The following is a 17,607-nucleotide window of genomic DNA, read 5'->3' on the forward strand; positions in this document are numbered from 1 at the left end:
AATTTGACAGTTGCACCTCCGTCGATTAATAAAGATGTATTAACCGGCTACATCAGATTTCATTGTGTCCATCCATGTGACAAATTTTGCCTTTGAGTTTCACTTCAGGGCATGTTGCATTACTGAGGCCTTTGGTTCCACACTTGCCAAATGCAATGGGTCATGTAGATGCACGATGTACGTGTAGTTTTCCAGCAGATAAAGCATGGTGGTGTTGTTGGAGTCCGAAGACTAGGTTCGAGGTACTGGCGGAACAGTGACAGAGGATTTGGAACGGACATAAGCTACTACTGGACTCTCTGCAGTTTTTGTCTCGGGGTCAGACTTTTTCCAATCATCAAGATGCTCACATAATGTAAATAAAGATGTGGTAGTAGAGTCATAAGTAACCAAGTGCTTGTTCCTGGCCCGTTTGTGACTAATATCCGATAAAGATTGATGTGATAAATTTGTCCGTGAAAATTAAACCTTGATCTTTTGCATCATTCTGTAATTCACAGCATCTCGCGGTCCAAACGTGAACCGGTTCCACATCAGTGCTCGTGAAGGCTGTAATCCGAGCAATAAGAGTACTTGTTGACAAGAAATGACATCAAATTTCATAGGTCGGCGGTGATATTGGTGATTATAAGATTATGTCAGATCTTCTTCAAGAAAAACCTAATAAGAATGGCACGTGCACGGTGGCAGTTGTGATCCTTATTTGTCCTTTCGCGGAAAGCAATAGTCGATGCGTTAGCGTACTCCGGTATCGGCGTTTGTGGATGGAGTGGGTGGCTGCAGTGCTGTATAATAATTCGTTGTACCTATAGTCGTAGTTAGACCCACTGTAACGGAGTTCAGCTCAGTCGAGGTCGAAATCCCCGTTTGGGCGAGGGATTTCACTATCATCAGTATCGGATGCTGACATAGTGAGATTGAAATTCACAAATAAAGCCCTTAACCTAATAAGCTAAACAACATTTTGTACCGATCCGTACCTCAGGTAGTAGATCAGCAAGCGAATACATGGCACATTCGATGGTATCAGTGTTTTGTCAGCACCGGCCCGAATTGACTCAGCGCATATCCTCCATCGTCGACTCACTTGGCCCAAGCTTCAAACGGGAATTTACTTCCCATTACTTCCCATCGATCTTTCCCGAACCACTACAACGGCTATGAGAGCCATGCCATATGTTCATACATTGTAACATACATATGGTTTGAGCGTATCCAAGATAATTTGTTGTCAAGAATATGTTGGTAAACCTAGTTGAGATTGTGAACAACCCAGTTTGGCGAGTAGCATAGAGAGGGTGAGTCCAAACTCCAAAGGGTTTGTCTTTTTTAAACAAAAAAAAAGAAGCTATTTTGTGATTTGTCAGCATGGCGATCGAACAAACGGACAAAAAGAGCAAACAAGAACACAAGAAAAAACAAAGAAAAACAAAGTATTTTTTAGATCAATTTTGCTGCTTTTGGAAATTGGAGGGAAATTCAACATTCTCTCACTCGAGTCTCAACTCTTCAAGTCTCAAGTCTTAAGTCTCAAGAGTCTCAACTCTAAAGAAGTGTCATCACCGTCAACTGTCAAGTCATTTAGAAGCAGTCTACATATTTAAAATGAATAAATAAATATTTTTCAGTGCCAACTGTGTGAGCCGTCAGGCTTGAATATGTAAATAGTGAATATCCTGTTGTTTTTATTTTTTATGTGTTTTTTTTAGGCGGTTCGGATATGCTACTTTGGTTTAGCCCCCCCACTCTGGGTTTTGGGACTTCGAGTGCATTTGTGACTTTTAACTTCAGATGCATTTTCGACATATATGGGCCTGTTTTGGACTGCCACACTAAAACAATTGCGTAAAATATTGACGCAGTTCCGAGTTCGGTATTTAAAACTGATGACTATAGAGGCTTTCCGTTGTTGGGTTCATTTTGGGGCGAATTTGGCTTCATATTGGCTTTTAGTTGGCTTCAATTTGGGTTCATGTTGGCTTCATGTTGGCTTCGTATTGGCTTCATATTGGCTTCATATTGGTTTCATATTGGCTTTGAATTGGCTTCATATTGGCTTTTAGTTGGATTCATAGAAGTATTGAGAATTTGAGACCCAATCTGGCCTGAAACCCTATGGATACAAATAGGGGTCAGGACAAAATAATAAGTCAAAAGTCCCCCCCCCCCCCCTTGTTTTCGGACCCTCTCCGGTGGCTAAACCAAAGTAGCACATCCGAACCCTAAACCCTAAATCCTAAACCCTAAACCCGCCATATACAAAAAGAAAACATCATGTAAATACAACAAAAAGCAAGAACCATTTTTTTGCTTTTTGTTTTTAAAAACGAAACAAAAACAAATGGAGAGTAAAATAGACCGAGTCACCAGTCACCACTCGCGTCGACCACCTTCTAGAAAAACAGATTTAAAAAATAAATAAATAGATCTGTTTTTCTAGAAGGCTATGATTTTATTTATTTATACAGCTTCTATGAAAATTGAAATGCTGATCAGGTGCTGGAAACAAAATGTTTTGTTTTGGTTTTGGGCGGTTCGAATGTGCTACTTTGTTGTAAAAAAGGGTCCACCCAGCCCCCAGCCCTGGATTTTTTTGGGCTTTTGGTGCATTTTGGATATAGAAATGTGTAGTACATATATGGCTTTTTCTGACCCCTGTGCTAGCCAAAGATTAGTATCAAGTGATATAATTATTTGTTGGCGAGCCTTTCGTCCTCACAGATGCGCCGTTTATACTGCCCATTTATGTACTGTGAAGTATATAGGATTGCGGTACAAGTACGCGAAACCGTACTGTGGTCGCACTTTGTACAATTTGTAAGGGCCGAGGAGGGGGTCCATACATAGGTCAAGTCAGATATATAATTTATAAATCCCCCCTGTTTTTTTAGTAGGCTATGCCTCCCCCCCCCCTTTTAGGGCCAAAATAAACCCTAAAACAAAGTTGCACATTCGAAAGTCCGAAACGCCTGATGTATTTTATATATATATAGAAATAAAACACCGCTGACGTCGGTGAGAAACTCAAAGCTCTGAAAAGACGGGGAATTGAAAATTTTATTTTTGGGGGTTCGTTCCCTTATTTGTCTTATTTGTTTTGCGAAAGCGCGCCCCACGGTTAAATTGCAACTTCCATTTTGGTTCAAGTTTGGGTCCCGATATCCAATTTCTTTTTGGTTGTTGTTGGGTGTGTGTGTGGGGGGGGTTGTTCGACTGTTCGTTTCTATTGCGTTAATTTTGAATTTTGGGTTTTTGTACCCTTATTTCTTTTGGGAAAGCGCGCCCCATGGTTTTTTAAAAGTGCAACTTCAATTTTGGTTCACGTTTCGGTCCAGATTTCCAATTATGTTGTTGTTGTTGTTGGGGGGCGGGGGCGGGAAGCCCCCATTAACCGTATCTCTGCTACCGCTGGTCTCATATCGTGTTTCTTGTATTGGGCCTTTCTATATTCATGTATAGGGTCTAAAATGGGCATAAAAAGCTTCACTTTATTCTCTATTTGGAATAAATAAGTTCTGAGGGACTTTATAACTGAAGCTTTTAGTGATAAATACATAAAGTGTATGACTGTACATATTTTAAAATAAACCCTGACCCATAGTCCCACATAGACCTACAGTCTACAGGCTACAGTTATCCAAATTCCAAGCCATCACCACTTCACCCCAGTTCACCACATTAGCAGGTGTAGATAAATAAACGCGTGGGACTCATCCGTTGGCTGAGTACTTAAACACCGCGTAGTATGAGTGGCTCCTGCTTTTGAATAAAATAAATATCCCACAGGAGTAGCCATTAAGCTTAGACAATTTCAAAGGAGTAAACATGTAGTTCAGTTCTAGAGAGGGAGTTAGCGACGTAATATTATAAAAGAAAATAAAAAAAGAAACAAAGTGCCCCGACCTTGATGACATTTTTTCTTTCTAAAACGATACACAAGGCATTGTTCGCCGTCCGGTGACTCCGGCACGGCGCCTGGCGGCAGCATGTCAAGAGAGAGAAGACATGACTGTCGCGCGGCCATATTTACATAAATAGTTCGATCAGGCATATTATTATTTTTCTTCTCTACTAGAGGGTCATGACTGTCGATTACGGTTTAACCCCACCTGCGGACCTGCCACCAGCCCACCACCCCAATGGTCACTGCAGCACCTATACACGTTTGTTTTTGAAAAATATATATACTGTGCAGCAGAAAAGGGTGCAAGGCGCAAAGTTCATTATGCGGATATTTATTTTATTTTAAAAAGTCTCTTTCGTTTAGGTTTAGCCCTCGCATTTTATTTTTAGCTCTATTACACATCAATTGTTGTGGTATTTATTTTTATTATTTGACAAATACTTGCTCATATTTTATAGCGATACATTTCATAATTTTTTACGCGAGTCCATATTTTCTTCATAATTTCAAAATATTGAAGAAATTTTTAATTTCATTTTTCAGTATTTCAAAATTTTAATATTTTGTACATTGTCAATTCTGTTGCTTTTGCCAATTCCAAATTTTGCATTTTACGACGTAAAAATATTGAATCAGTATTTCATTTTGTTGTATATTTCTTTGAGAAAGAAAAAGAGGGTTACGCCTCTTTTTCATTTTGACAAAGAGATGAATGAAGAAAGAGCATTCTAATTTCGGAATACTCTTTGGCTTTTGAGCGCGAAAAAGCATATCACAAAACACACGTATTTTCAGTTTTCGACACTTCAATTTGTAAATATATAAATTATGTATATGTACATATTCTCCAGTTTTATTAAAACTTCATCTTGTATTTACGCTTTGTTGGGACTTTGGGTAGTATGTGCGGGGAAACAGGCTACGATGAGGAGTGCGAAGAATGCCAGTTGCAAGTAAGTAATCAGCATATGGCTCTCTTATTTATGGTCGCGAATATATGCGTACATATACGTAACCAACAGGCAAATATTCTACACAAGTGTCAAACAAACTGACGTGTATTCGAAACCGCCAAAATTTCATAACGATATATGGGATGCAATAGAAATGTTTGGAGATGAAGGTCCAATGAAATCCTTTTGTTTATTTTGGAACAACTCACGGATAATTTCTTGTTTGTTCGCGCTTTTGCCAACTGTTCAAATTGAAACACTCAGCGAATATTCATCCATAGTTTCAAATATAACCGACGCTATATTTCAAAATGTTCCGGAAATTTTCAGGTCCTATATTCCAAAAGAAGTACACAAAAATACTGAGCCATAATTTTTTAGACAGTATTTTCGTATATTTTTCCGAAGTTGGCAAAAGCGGCCTTAGTATTCTCTTAAAAGTTGACGGCTTGACACTACATACGGTTTGAATTTGTTACCGTTAAATATACGTATGGGTTTGGAGCCTGTGCGTGAAGACTGAAGCCTGGGGTCGCTGGATGCCTAATGCAGATCAAATAAAAGCTTGACGTGGATACACTGGTCCGCACTCCGCAGTCCACACAACATCGACAATTTGGTATTTTGAACACAGCTGTGATCTACTTATAGCACGAGATTGACTGGTAGGGTGGCCGCTGTATAGCAGCAGGTAGCATAGATTGCATACTCACAACTGCCACCCGAGGGCTGCTGTCGATTACCAAGCCAGATAGACACGAATAGATATATTCGCAGCATTAAACATATTGATATTTCAGGCCTCATAGAGTCAATACTCAATTTTAGCCAACTCGATGTCGATATGGAGGGCTCAGCTAATTTAGAGATAGTAGTTGATCCTAAAACATCTTCTACAGGGCAGAGTTCGATAGAGTTAGAGAGCGTTGGGAGTATGGTCACCAGTAGCAGTTCCGGACAAGTTCATGATAAACTTGACGTACTTAAATCTCCTCTAGTTGGCACTTTCGAAAGTACAAGTTGCCCAAAGAAGAATCAATTCTTCATTCCATCATCGGTAAGTGTTTTGAAATGACTGGTTCATTCTTCTATATAAATGTATGGTATATATGTTTGATGTCATTAACGTTGAGTACATGTATATGTGCAGTGCCCACCGACTGAGAAAACATTTGGTTTGTATCCTGTTTATACACTTGAATATGTCGTCTCTTGTTTATACATGTTCTTGTTTTAATCGTATGGTGTATGTAGGAAACAGTAAATGTTATGTGTGGAAAAACCATTATTTTGTTCTAAATTTACAGAGGCACGCACGTAAATGATCATAACTATACTATCTAGGAAGGGATGTTTGTGAATGGTATTGTCTTGCACCTATTCTAAAACGGTTTTTTGTGGCATCCGCATCGGGAGCGCTTTTCTCGCATATGAACACTTCGAATTCATCAACGTTTACTACGCGCATTCCAAGGACTTTATACTTGGGTCGTCGGAAATTGAATAACCACTACAATTTAACACGTGCCTTCTATAACTAATTAGGAACACTCCACTTTAATACAGAGATATTGACACGCGCAATACTATAAGCATTCTCTGTACTTACCTCAAATATATACTGTTACCCTTGCCTTAACCGCTCAGTATGCACATAGCCCACCAACTGACACGTATCTATATGTGCTTCTTTACGTAATTCTCTGCTACAATTGTCCTTTACAGCAATTATCACTCTTATGTATATACATGGACTTTAAAAACTATCACATGTCTATTCGCAACATTCACACCTCTCTTCTCCTACAGCCGCTGAAAATCTCGTCAGAGGACGAGATCCGGGACGCACACTGTTCCACCGAGTATGACACTCGGCAGAAATACAAAGCCCGGGTCGAAGAAGTGCGGAAGGCCTACAATTTATACTCCTGGGTGTTGGCCCTGATAGTATACCCCCTGGTGTTCCTGTTAGGCGCCCTATTCTACTGGCTGACCTCGTCCGCTGCAGACGAGGACATCGTTTTGCAGAAGGGCTATATGGCATTCACATACGTCTGTATCGCCCATGGGGGGACGGTCGTCTGCTTGCTGCTGCTCGTTGTATTCTTCGTCAAGTACTGGAACGAGCCCGAAGTTCGGAGCCGCCACCACGGGTTTATTGTCCACTACTGTGTGTGCGCCTTCCTGCTCGAGGTGTCTGTGCTGTGTACGGCTGCCTTGCTGCTGCAAATTACCAGTCTCAAGGGGTTGAACGCCGACGGTAAGACACTCAATGAAGTATGGGTACAGACCGTATTCGTCTCGCTAGTGTTCATGAACTTCTGTGCTCTGAGCACGATCGTTCCCATCGTCGCACGTATGCACTATATCTTCGAATTGACCGGCAATCGCAACATCGAGCCGCGCTACTGGAAAGTGCCGGTATTCTACTTAGTGCTGTATGTGTGTACATCATTTACGTCGTTGATGGCATGTAGGTATATCAAGGATGATTGTACCACCGCTGAAACGTACTCAGGCACAATCACGTTTCTGGTGGTGTGCATCGTACACTACTACGTGTGCGCGTGGAGAGCGCGATCGGCTCGAAAGAGCTTCAACGACTACTGGGGGAATGTGCGCATGTTCACGACCTTCACCATCTTCGTAGGCTCAGTTGTAAGCTTTGGAATGGTTGTAAATCACCCCCTAAATGTGATTATACTGTGGTTCTACGAGCCTCTGATGAAAGTTTGGATATTCGGGCTCGAGCACTTCGCGTTTGTGGCCGTTCGTGTGCTTAGTAGGCATTGGAAAGGCGTCGAAACACTCTCGAACATCGATATGACCGGCGATCACTACAGAGAAATGGCATATACTGAAGGGGTAGTAGGTTTGCTAAAGATCGAAGAGACGGTAAGTATGTGTGTACATGTATGATCATGTCAGGTCATGTACCAATACAGTTATATCAGTTGTTACGATTATTCAATACATCCCCTTCAAACTGTGGATTTTGACCTTATCTGCGCGTCTCATCGTATTTTCGTATACATAATATGCATTTACTTGGGTGGTCGTGCAAAGCTTGGGTATGTGTATGCATACAAACATCCTTTAGCGGACTTATAGATGCCGTGAATAGACGTTTGAATTATTATAATATACACACATATCGGATGAGCACGTTCCAAACTTTAATTCATTTTATGTGTGCGCTTTCGAATATTGATACCTGACTTCTAATAAGCGTATCTGTTGATATACAAAGCGTATCTGTTTATATACAAAGCGTATCTGTTTATCTATAAAGCGTATCTGTTTATATACAAAGCGAGTCTGTATGTATACAAGCGTATCTGTGTACATACTAGCCCAGCGCTGTTCTAGTTCGATTAGTTCACACGTTCCCTTCACAAAATTCACACGTTCAGTTGTGACTTATTGTTTCGCCTTTCATTACATTTGAACAGGCCGCGCTATTCTTAGAATTCTCGCGCAAAACAGTGCGCCAGGAGAGCATTTTGTTTCTCGTAGCTGTGCTGAAAGGTCGGACCTGTCGCACCAAGGCAGAGCAAGAGGCGACCCGCAAGCACATTCTAGAGACATACATAGCAACCCAAAGCGTGCATCAGGTAAACATCAGCCACCTGGAAAGGAATACAATCATCGGACGGCTCAGCAATAAGCAATACACAGAGAGCGTCCCCATGGAGGTTTTTGACGGTGCTTTCAGGGAGATTACCCTGCTGGTGACTTCTAACTTGCTGGCCACTTTTCTGGCCAGTGAGGAGTATCAGGCGTGGACGCAGAAAATGGACCGGGAGGACAAATTGGTGGCGTTGCTGAGGCAGAACCAGTTGCTGAATGTGTGTTGAATAGAAGAAGTACGCCAGCACATTTTGATCCAGTCTGGTACTATTGAATCAGTCACAGTGTGGTAATATTGAATCAGTCGCAGTCTGGTACTATTGAATCAGTCACATACTCTGACGAGGCACCAGTTTCTGACTGTACGCGGAGAGCGAACCGCGAGAGCAAGCTTGTGGCATTGCCGAAGCTTAACCAGGTACAGAATGTGTGCTGAAGAACATACAAGCAACACATTCGAACATAATAGGAGTGTGTGGTCAAGGCATAGCACCGGCGGCCCAATTAGCCCATTCGTGCATAGAATAAGATGGTTGAAGCCAAACCAGTTGCTGTATGTATACTCTGGGCGTGCAGCAAGTCCAAGTCCAGTCCATTCGACTATAGTCTTGGTCATGGGGGTGCCCAAAAGGACTTGGTGGGGTAGGGGGTTTTCGCGAACCCTGTAGCACATTCAAACTTCGCAGACAGAAACGCCGAAGTTGCACCGGGAGGGTAGCTATGTAGCTGTACTGTATCATTATCAGCAGCTGCATGGATGTCGACTGCAGGCACATTGCATCACTCCAACAGATACCCTATACCCCAAATGCTTAAATATGTTAAGCCCCAAATTGCAGGCAAAAGTACGCGATAAGTATTCACGTAAACGCCGCAGATCAAATCATAGACTGAAATTGGTTACAACATAAGAATATACAGACAATAATATCCGGGATATATATAAGCAGGCAAGGCCTGTAGGATGTCCGTCTTCATTTTGGGAACTATTCCGCTCTGACAAGTCAACAGAGAATATTAATTATAAAATACTGTTCGTCGTCGTTAGTTCATCAAACTAACCTACAAAATTATATAGATTAATGGTCCCCATCAGGTGCACCGTCTGTCTCAACAACATGAGGAAGGAGAGGGGTACATATACAGTTCGATTTTCAATCACTTGTAGTCCGTTCTGTACACTACGGTTTATTGACTATTGGTAAACAACCAGATGAAGCTCATACCTGAGCGACGGTGTAAGAAGAACCATAGCTTAGTTGTGTCCGACATAGAAGTATGTCGTATTTAAACCTAATAAATAATAATAATTCTAAGCCTTGTTCATCATTGACTATATATGGTATAAACCATCTTAGGTCTGATCGTGCCCTGTCCGGTTCTTATTAGGATAGGGCTCTAGGACCGAGACTTGTCCCGAACTAGGAAAGCGTCTTGTCCCCCCCCCAGTCCTTTCCATATTGCATTTCTGTCTGTCAGTCACGTTTTTTGCGCAGATAAGAATCCTCTTCATATTTCGCGTTTGGGAATCATTGGCCTAATAAAGGGTCCATATAGCATATAAGTTACACCTTCAATGTTTAACGCAGGGGTAAATAAAGGTTACAGCCTTTTATCGGGCCAAATCGATGCCAATAGTTCTTGATTTTGCGCTCGAAAAGTTGTCCTATCGTTGAGAAAATTGGGTCACAAAATCACTGACAGCCAGTCATAGTTCGCAAAGTATTTTGATGACGGACCGTCGGCACTTGCCACTCTACATAGTAACAGCATTTAAGTACACAAGGGATACAAAAGTAAATACCATGATATTGTTCCAGGCTGACATTTCATTCACATAAAACGAGTACAAGTTTCCAAAAGCTTCAGAATAAGCAAACACAATTCAGAAATCCAACCGCCTTATGGTACGGCCAAACATTACAATCGATCCGGAATAAGGGGCACGTACGTGAAGTAACCGTCTAAATTGGTCCCCTTGATCCATACATGGGGTGGTTTAATTTGGTACATGCGTGGGCTGGTTTGAGATGACGTTTGCTGGATTCCCAATTAACTGTTATAGACTAACATAACCCTGATACCACAATTCTAAGTCTACATCTCCCTCAAAGAAATCGGAACTATTGCATGAATGGAAGGATCAACTAGCGTGAACATGATGAATACTCAGCGCCCAAAAGATGATGAAATACGCCTGCATCAATGTCTTGCAGCATTGCAACAGTTTATTATCAACGGACTGAAATTATATTCTCTTACGCCAGTGTGCTCATATGCATCATCTCAACGTTACAACGATGACCCGGCGAATAACCTATTATGTATAGCATATCCATATGTGTATGGTATATATACATGTTAAAATCTGATACTATGTTCCTTTACTATGCTGCCTATGTGTGCGCATGTAGCAGCTGACTTCATGTAACGCCCATCACTTCAGAGCTATAGAGACGCGCATCAGTTAAGACTCAATCCGTGGTATATCGCGCCGAGGATACGTTACCTCATTTCGTGGTAGCTTAATACAGTCAGTCAGGAGGACAGTTGAACATATACAGTCAACTCAACCACCATGTCGCATGCAATGCCAGAGCGTAGGTGTTGCGATAGTCGAGGTTGCAAACCTAACCAACCCCCCCTCCCCCGGTTCCCCAGAAGTTCTATAGGACCTACACCGTACTCAAACATACACGTGTGTCTGTACATGACGTGTCCATTTCTCGGTCGAGGTAAATAGATGGTATGTGTGCACCGTATTGAGATACACGTGTGTCTATGATAACGGAAATCAGCCGAAATATAAATAAATCAATCTGATAATTTGATAATCCATCCAAACATTTGCGAATCTTACGAGCGATATGACTGAATGGCTCAGAGATGCCGTCGCTCCCAAGCCCGCACAGTCAACTCGTAGCACGTGAACATAATGGCTGTGTTCGGCAACACACGGCATAGATGTGCAGTCAAACCTGTGAATGTATAAAGAGATAGATTAAAACCTGTGAATGTATAAAGAGATGGGTTAAAACCTGTGAATGTATAAAGAGATGGGTTAAAACCTGTGAATGTATAGAGAGATAGGTTAGACCAAACCTGTGAATGTACAGAGAAATAGGTTAGACAAGTATGAGAGGGGAGTGTACGGAACAGAACCTCATGGATACAGTGGAGATAGAGATGTCGTGAAGCGACCAGTATCCGAGTATTCATTCGTATCACGCTGTACAGTTGCATCAGGACGGGGAAGGAGAACGAACAGGCTCTTGCATACATATGCGTACGACATCTGCAACGCATATAGTACCACTTCATACTCATCATACTATATATATATATAAAACACAATGATGTATAAATATAACAGTATAAGGCCGACCACGCCGGTGACACAATTCGTGCAACAAAATCAAAATTTTGACAATGAGTCCGCAACGGGAATAAAATATGGTGCGAATTTTTGGAAAGTGGATTCTTTTAACCTGTTTTGACAAAATCTAGGCCCCCAATTCTGTCAATATAGCGCAAAAAATCGTTCGCTCAATCTTTTTTTATATATCTGAAAACTTCCCGTGTCTACATTCTGTGTGGTTAATAATGATACGTTCTTTGATATTTAAGTGTTGGCGTAACTACGACTTTTGAGAAGTTCCGCACCCGTTTTAAGCTGAAAATCAAATTCACCAATAGACACGCAGTATTCCATTTGTTCCAGCAAATTTTTGAAACCTAAATTTTGTCACCGGTGTAGTCGGCCTAACAATATAATAACATAGGAATATATACAAACATATACATATACACAGACACATATAAATAAACATATACATACATACATACCACTGTACAATCCTGGTATTCCCTCGTATCGCGCTGTGCCGATAAGTGCCGGAAAAAACTTCCTGTACGAAATGGGATAGAAGAACGACGGAGGCTCTCGCATGCGTGTGCGTATTACCTCGTGTGGGTACGTTAACAGACAGGCAATTAACTTGGCACTCGCTGCTGCGCCCACAGTTTGAACGGCAACTGTATGGGAAAACGATGACGACAGATAGATCATGAGCATAAGACGAATACTTGAATGGGGTAGTGCGCATGAGTGTGTGATATTCTTGTGCATAGGAAGTAAAAATTCAGGCAGACATGAGCCAATGGAGGGTACACACGTGGTGCTATGTGTATGTGATGTGTACACTGCATATACACCTGTGGTGCTACGTGTATGTGATGTGTACACTGCATATACACGTGTTGTTGGGCCGTGGGTGTCCCACTGCATAGGTGGTAACTGCGTGGGAATAAGGTGGAGAAAAACGTATTGTCATTGCAATACTCGGCCATTCCTCTGCTTTCGGTATAGTGAAGAAAGCTCCTCGTGTATCTAAATTAGACAGTGACACGAACCATGACATATACTCGTAAAGATATTTAGATATACAGATCGATATATATATACATAAATATATTCCACCACACAATATCGGTGTATACACCTACCGTTGCTCTTCGAATGCTCGTCCAACCCCCTACTCTCATTATAGCCAGCAATAATCTTCTTGAGCTTCTCATAGATCACAAACTGTACTATAGTTTCACTTATCCCCGCATATGACGCAGTCAGCCCCCTGTAAAACCCTTTAACACCCCTTTCGGTATAGATTTCCTTCGCGCTGGCAATCATTCTGTGCGCTGTACTGGTGTTCTTTGTTTTAAGCTGCAAGTTATGGTGAAATTGCAATAAGAAGTCAGACAATAGACGACGAATACACGGAGCTAGGCCAACAGCAGGGCTGATATATGCTAGTATCAATGCTTTCCAATGCAAAAAACTAATTCCGAATTATATATATATACATAAAAAACCCATGGATACATACATACATATAGAACCATTACAACGGCATACATAACATACTTTCGTAGTGCTCAGCTGCATACGGGTCTTAACCACCCAGAGCGGATTTGTCAGTGTATTCGTTGTAAACCCCGACATGCTGGCACCAGCCATGTGTATGAACGGGCTGTCTTTCCCGCCATTTAAATGTGTGAACTCGTGCTTTGATCGCTGATAAATCATGAAGTAGCATGATCGGGCGGGTATGATGCCAATGAGGGCTGTAGAGGTGAAACCGCCTAGGAAGTTAGTATAGGCTAGCAACACCATCTAGTTCACGGACAGGGTTGTACAATGCCAGTCAGGGCTATAGTGGAGCCAGAACAAAGAGAGATGAGTTTGTGAAAGCGTTCAGGTGACACGTTTGGCGGTAAAGGGATGGTTCAGTGCACATGCATGCGCTATGTTGCTAACACTCCACGCCCTAGTGAACTACACTACATCACCAGCCCCGATTATTTCGGACATGCTACAGTCAGCAAGACGCAAACAAGCTGGTAACAGGCGCATTACAGGAGAACTCCCACACAAACATTCGCTGTGGTCAATGCATACCTCAACTCCAGCAAACTATTTACAAGACATGGAAGATAATCCTACGGCCACACAGGTGAGGGAAAAAATTGACCCATCGCCTAAAATCATATACCGAACTTTAAACACGCGCTTACGAATAGGAATAGGACACATAGGGCACAGTGAACTCATTCGGACTACATGAGCCCTGTGGGAACACAGTGATATCCCACAGCCGCCCACATAACCACAGATGAAGAGTTGCACACATGGAAATCCTACCCGATTCTCAAGGTAACCACATACATGGTGTATATCAAGGTCGCATTCCGACAGAAGTTTCTTACCCATACGTACATCTTAGTCAGAGATGCTCAGACATATATATTTAGTCTTGGATGCTCGTATATATACATATATATATGTACATACCTGGTGTAAGACCTTTGTAAAGTGCTCGGAAGCCCTCCTTATGATAGACTTCTTTCAGGAAAGGAAGAACGCCCAAGTGTTTACCGGACGCAAAGTTGTACTTGGTAGATTGTAATCGGGTCTTGACCACTTCCATTGGATTCGTGACACATGCTCCCATCATTCCACCCAGTCTAACGGTTGAAGGGATTGGTTGAGTGATACAGAAATTGAATTGATCAGCTACATGTGCATGTATACTATATACATATATATATATATACATATAGATGAATACAATATAGATCTAAATACGCCGCAGATGTGCGAGCGGTGACTGGAAGAGATCGTGTCCGCATATGCATTTCGAGGCATTCATTATATAATTAGAAAATGTATAAATCACAATATCAACAGTAACATACTTGTGGATAAATGCTATTATATTATCATAGACATATACTTCAGCATATGCATATACATTTATAAAAATAGACATGAACAGAAACACACACACACATATATATATCAATAGATATAGATATATATATATCAATATATATTTATATATAATGATGTATACATATGGATGCATAGTTACATATTTATGTGTATTTATGTAGATGTATACATGCACACATATATCAATATATACATATACATATAGGTGTATTTTATATATGTTTTTGTTTATATATTTATGTATGCATATTTACACGTGTATATGTGTATTTATGTAAATGTATATACACACACACACAAATATGTATATATATCTCAATATGTATATGTAAATATATATATATTATAGGCAATACGTACATGTTATATATATATACATATATAGATAAATATATTATTTATATATACATAACAGATACATAATATGCACACACACACACACACATATATATATATATATATATATAATATATATACACGTGTTTTAAAATACTTGAAAAATACTCGCACTCTCATGTTATTGTTTTCTGAGTACAATTATACTTTCAATTGCCTGCATTTATAACACATTATTTCGTACGCACAAACTTTAGTCCTAACAGCCAAAATATTCACAAAAAATTCAATTCCTGTCTGAGAACATATAAACTTATCCTGATACACAGTTGTATAAAATAAAGCGCTTGTATCCACGATTATATTTCTGTAGATGTAAGTAAACGTTCATATATCACCAGGTAGACTAAAGAGCCCATATGTTTCACACACAACAACATACCCTCCAGCGAATAGATGCACAGACGTGGGCGGCTTGGCTTTTGTTCTTTCTGCAATAATAGTATTTGCAGTTGCTTTCTTCTCCGGTGCTGGAGACCATGTTGCAACACCCCCGTTAACTGGTAAGTGCGCATGAGTTGCAGTGGAAGTGTGTGTTTGTGTGGCCATCTTAGAATATGATCAAATGAAAAATAATACTATAAAGCTGGTATGTATAAGTATACAGCTGGTATATATATATACTAATGTGTGTGCGCGTGTGTACACATAGACGTTTTCAGCGACTGTAGCACAGGCTACTCGTTGATAAAAATTCTATACCGAAAGTGATGAGCCCTCAGAGGTAGAACGAACACGAGCGATTCAAGGGAACCGCTACCTGTAGGAATCTATTTGTGACGGTGACGAACACTATATATGTGCTTGTTTCAAATAGCTGCGCTTCGAGAGCGATATCTTGTCAATATACAAGATTATGTAAAGGACGCTCTCTCTAAAGTCTATAGTAGTGTCTCTATCTCTCTACTCTACTAGTAGAGTGACCAGTCTATGTATAAATAAATACGACTCTCACTATAGTACACTCTCTCTACTCTAGTTAGAGAGAGACGCAGAGTGTCAGTTTCGAGTTCAGCCTTGCCGGGCAAACGTTCTACTATCTGATTATTGACAGTATTTCAATTATCTCCCCCACACATGTCAACGTGCCCATTGTCAGTTTTGTGACGTGTCATGCATTTTTTTCGCAGCGTAATCCTATTCTTTTTTTTTCCCGCAAAACAAACATTTGAATGTTTTCTCAGTCACAGTCCAGTACAACAGACTCACAGAATCACAAACTCACAGTGGACAAAAGATAAAAGCAAAATAAATAAATACAATTCAATATAAAACAATTTAAAAAAAACAAAATAAAAACAAAATGTTTGATTTGAGGGCGATTTGAAAAAAAATAAAGATGTATTAGACACAGTATGTATTTACAGATGTACATATTGTTGGTCTTTAAAAAAAAAGAGAATTATTTATGTGTATTTGTTTTTAAAAATGAATCAAAACGTCTTTATTTATTTATTCAGCTGGCTGCTGGACTCTCTTGGTTTATTCACGACAATTTGTTTTTGTTTCCGAGTGTTTGGTTTGGTCTTAAAAAATAAATAACACATGGCTATTTATGCTAAACTCAAAACTGTGGGGCCGTGGGGCGTGGGCTGTGGGCCTGTGCACTGTGCCTGTGAGACTTAAGCTCAATCCGTTAATGGTATACAGAATAAAGTTGAACGGAAACGTATACTGATTCGTTTTGAAAACGTTACAAAGTTTTCACAGGTCAAAATAGAATACGAAATTCTCAAATTTGCACTCAACATGTAAATCTAAATTCTAAAGAAATGAACTATATGGCAAATAGCAACTAATTAATATCTAGTATACAAATCATTGATTTCGACTGACAGGCGGGCCTGCCAGGTTTAAGACAAATTGATGGCCTTGAAATTGCACCACTTCAAATTTCATAGGGCTCTATACAGAATAAAAGTTGAACGGAACCGTTTACCGTTTCATTTTGAAAAAGTTAAAACGGGAAACTGAATGAGGTTAGTAATAAAATTAGTCTGTCAGACAGTGAAGAGTCTGTGACTCGGAAACTGAATCCTGACTCTCTGAGTGCGAGTAACTGTCTGTGTCAGTGACTACTGACTACATACTACATTGTGATATGTATTACATATTTACGAGTCGATGCCTCATGTATGTCCGACTCATATGGTCTTTGTCTATGTGACTGTATGGTCATTGACCAACCTCTATATATTTTATCAACCAATTAAACCTATCTTCCATTAAAAGTTTGTATGTACACGAATTAATTAAGTTTGTTTAAATATAAGCCATACAACTCATTTTTTGTATGTTTGTTGACTGAGTTTGAATTGTGGCATGATCAATGATGGAGTTGTGAACAATTTGCACAAGTTCGCCAATCGCCAGCCACCATTAATTCGAGAATATTTACATCGATATGATATACTAAATATAAATATATGTAT

General features: G+C 40.3%; 2 protein-coding genes across 2 annotated transcripts; one reads left to right on the top strand and one right to left on the bottom strand.

Moving 5' to 3' along the window:
- Window positions 1–5,701: 5,701 nt before the first annotated feature.
- SARC_09760 (hypothetical protein) lies at window positions 5,702–8,714 on the top strand (the record flags this gene model as incomplete). The annotated part of the gene is made up of 3 exons (XM_014296216.1): window positions 5,702–5,914; window positions 6,667–7,752; window positions 8,310–8,714. The coding sequence occupies 3 exons, from the start codon at window positions 5,702–5,704 to the stop codon at window positions 8,712–8,714; spliced, it is 1,704 nt and encodes a 567-aa protein (XP_014151691.1).
- A 1,988-nt stretch (window positions 8,715–10,702) lies between these two features.
- Window positions 10,703–16,170, bottom strand: SARC_09762 (hypothetical protein). The gene is made up of 6 exons (XM_014296217.1): window positions 15,558–16,170; window positions 14,339–14,511; window positions 13,412–13,611; window positions 12,994–13,210; window positions 12,334–12,522; window positions 10,703–11,465 (listed from the first exon to the last, which is right to left on the bottom strand). Exons 1-6 carry the CDS (start codon window positions 15,722–15,724, stop codon window positions 11,368–11,370), a joined length of 1,044 nt encoding a protein of 347 aa, XP_014151692.1. The 5' UTR covers window positions 15,725–16,170; the 3' UTR covers window positions 10,703–11,367.
- Between the last annotated feature and the right edge of the window lie 1,437 nt (window positions 16,171–17,607).

The sequence above is a fragment of the Sphaeroforma arctica genome (assembly GCF_001186125.1).
Source record: "Sphaeroforma arctica JP610 unplaced genomic scaffold supercont1.1034, whole genome shotgun sequence".
In the NCBI taxonomy this organism is placed as follows: domain Eukaryota; class Ichthyosporea; order Ichthyophonida; genus Sphaeroforma; species Sphaeroforma arctica.

What these genes read in the sequence shown, in the direction of transcription:
- SARC_09762 (XM_014296217.1), bottom strand. Translation starts at nt 15,724, where the DNA reads ATGGCCACACAAACACACACTTCCACTGCAACTCATGCGCACTTACCA. An exon ending in GTGCATCTATTCGCTGGAGG is followed by an intron (nt 14,512 to 15,557) that starts GTATGTTGTTGT and finishes TTCAACCGTTAG; the next exon opens with ACTGGGTGGAATGATGGGAG. An exon ending in AATACCAGGATTGTACAGTG is followed by an intron (nt 11,466 to 12,333) that starts GTATGTATGTAT and finishes ATACATTCACAG; the next exon opens with GTTTGACTGCACATCTATGC.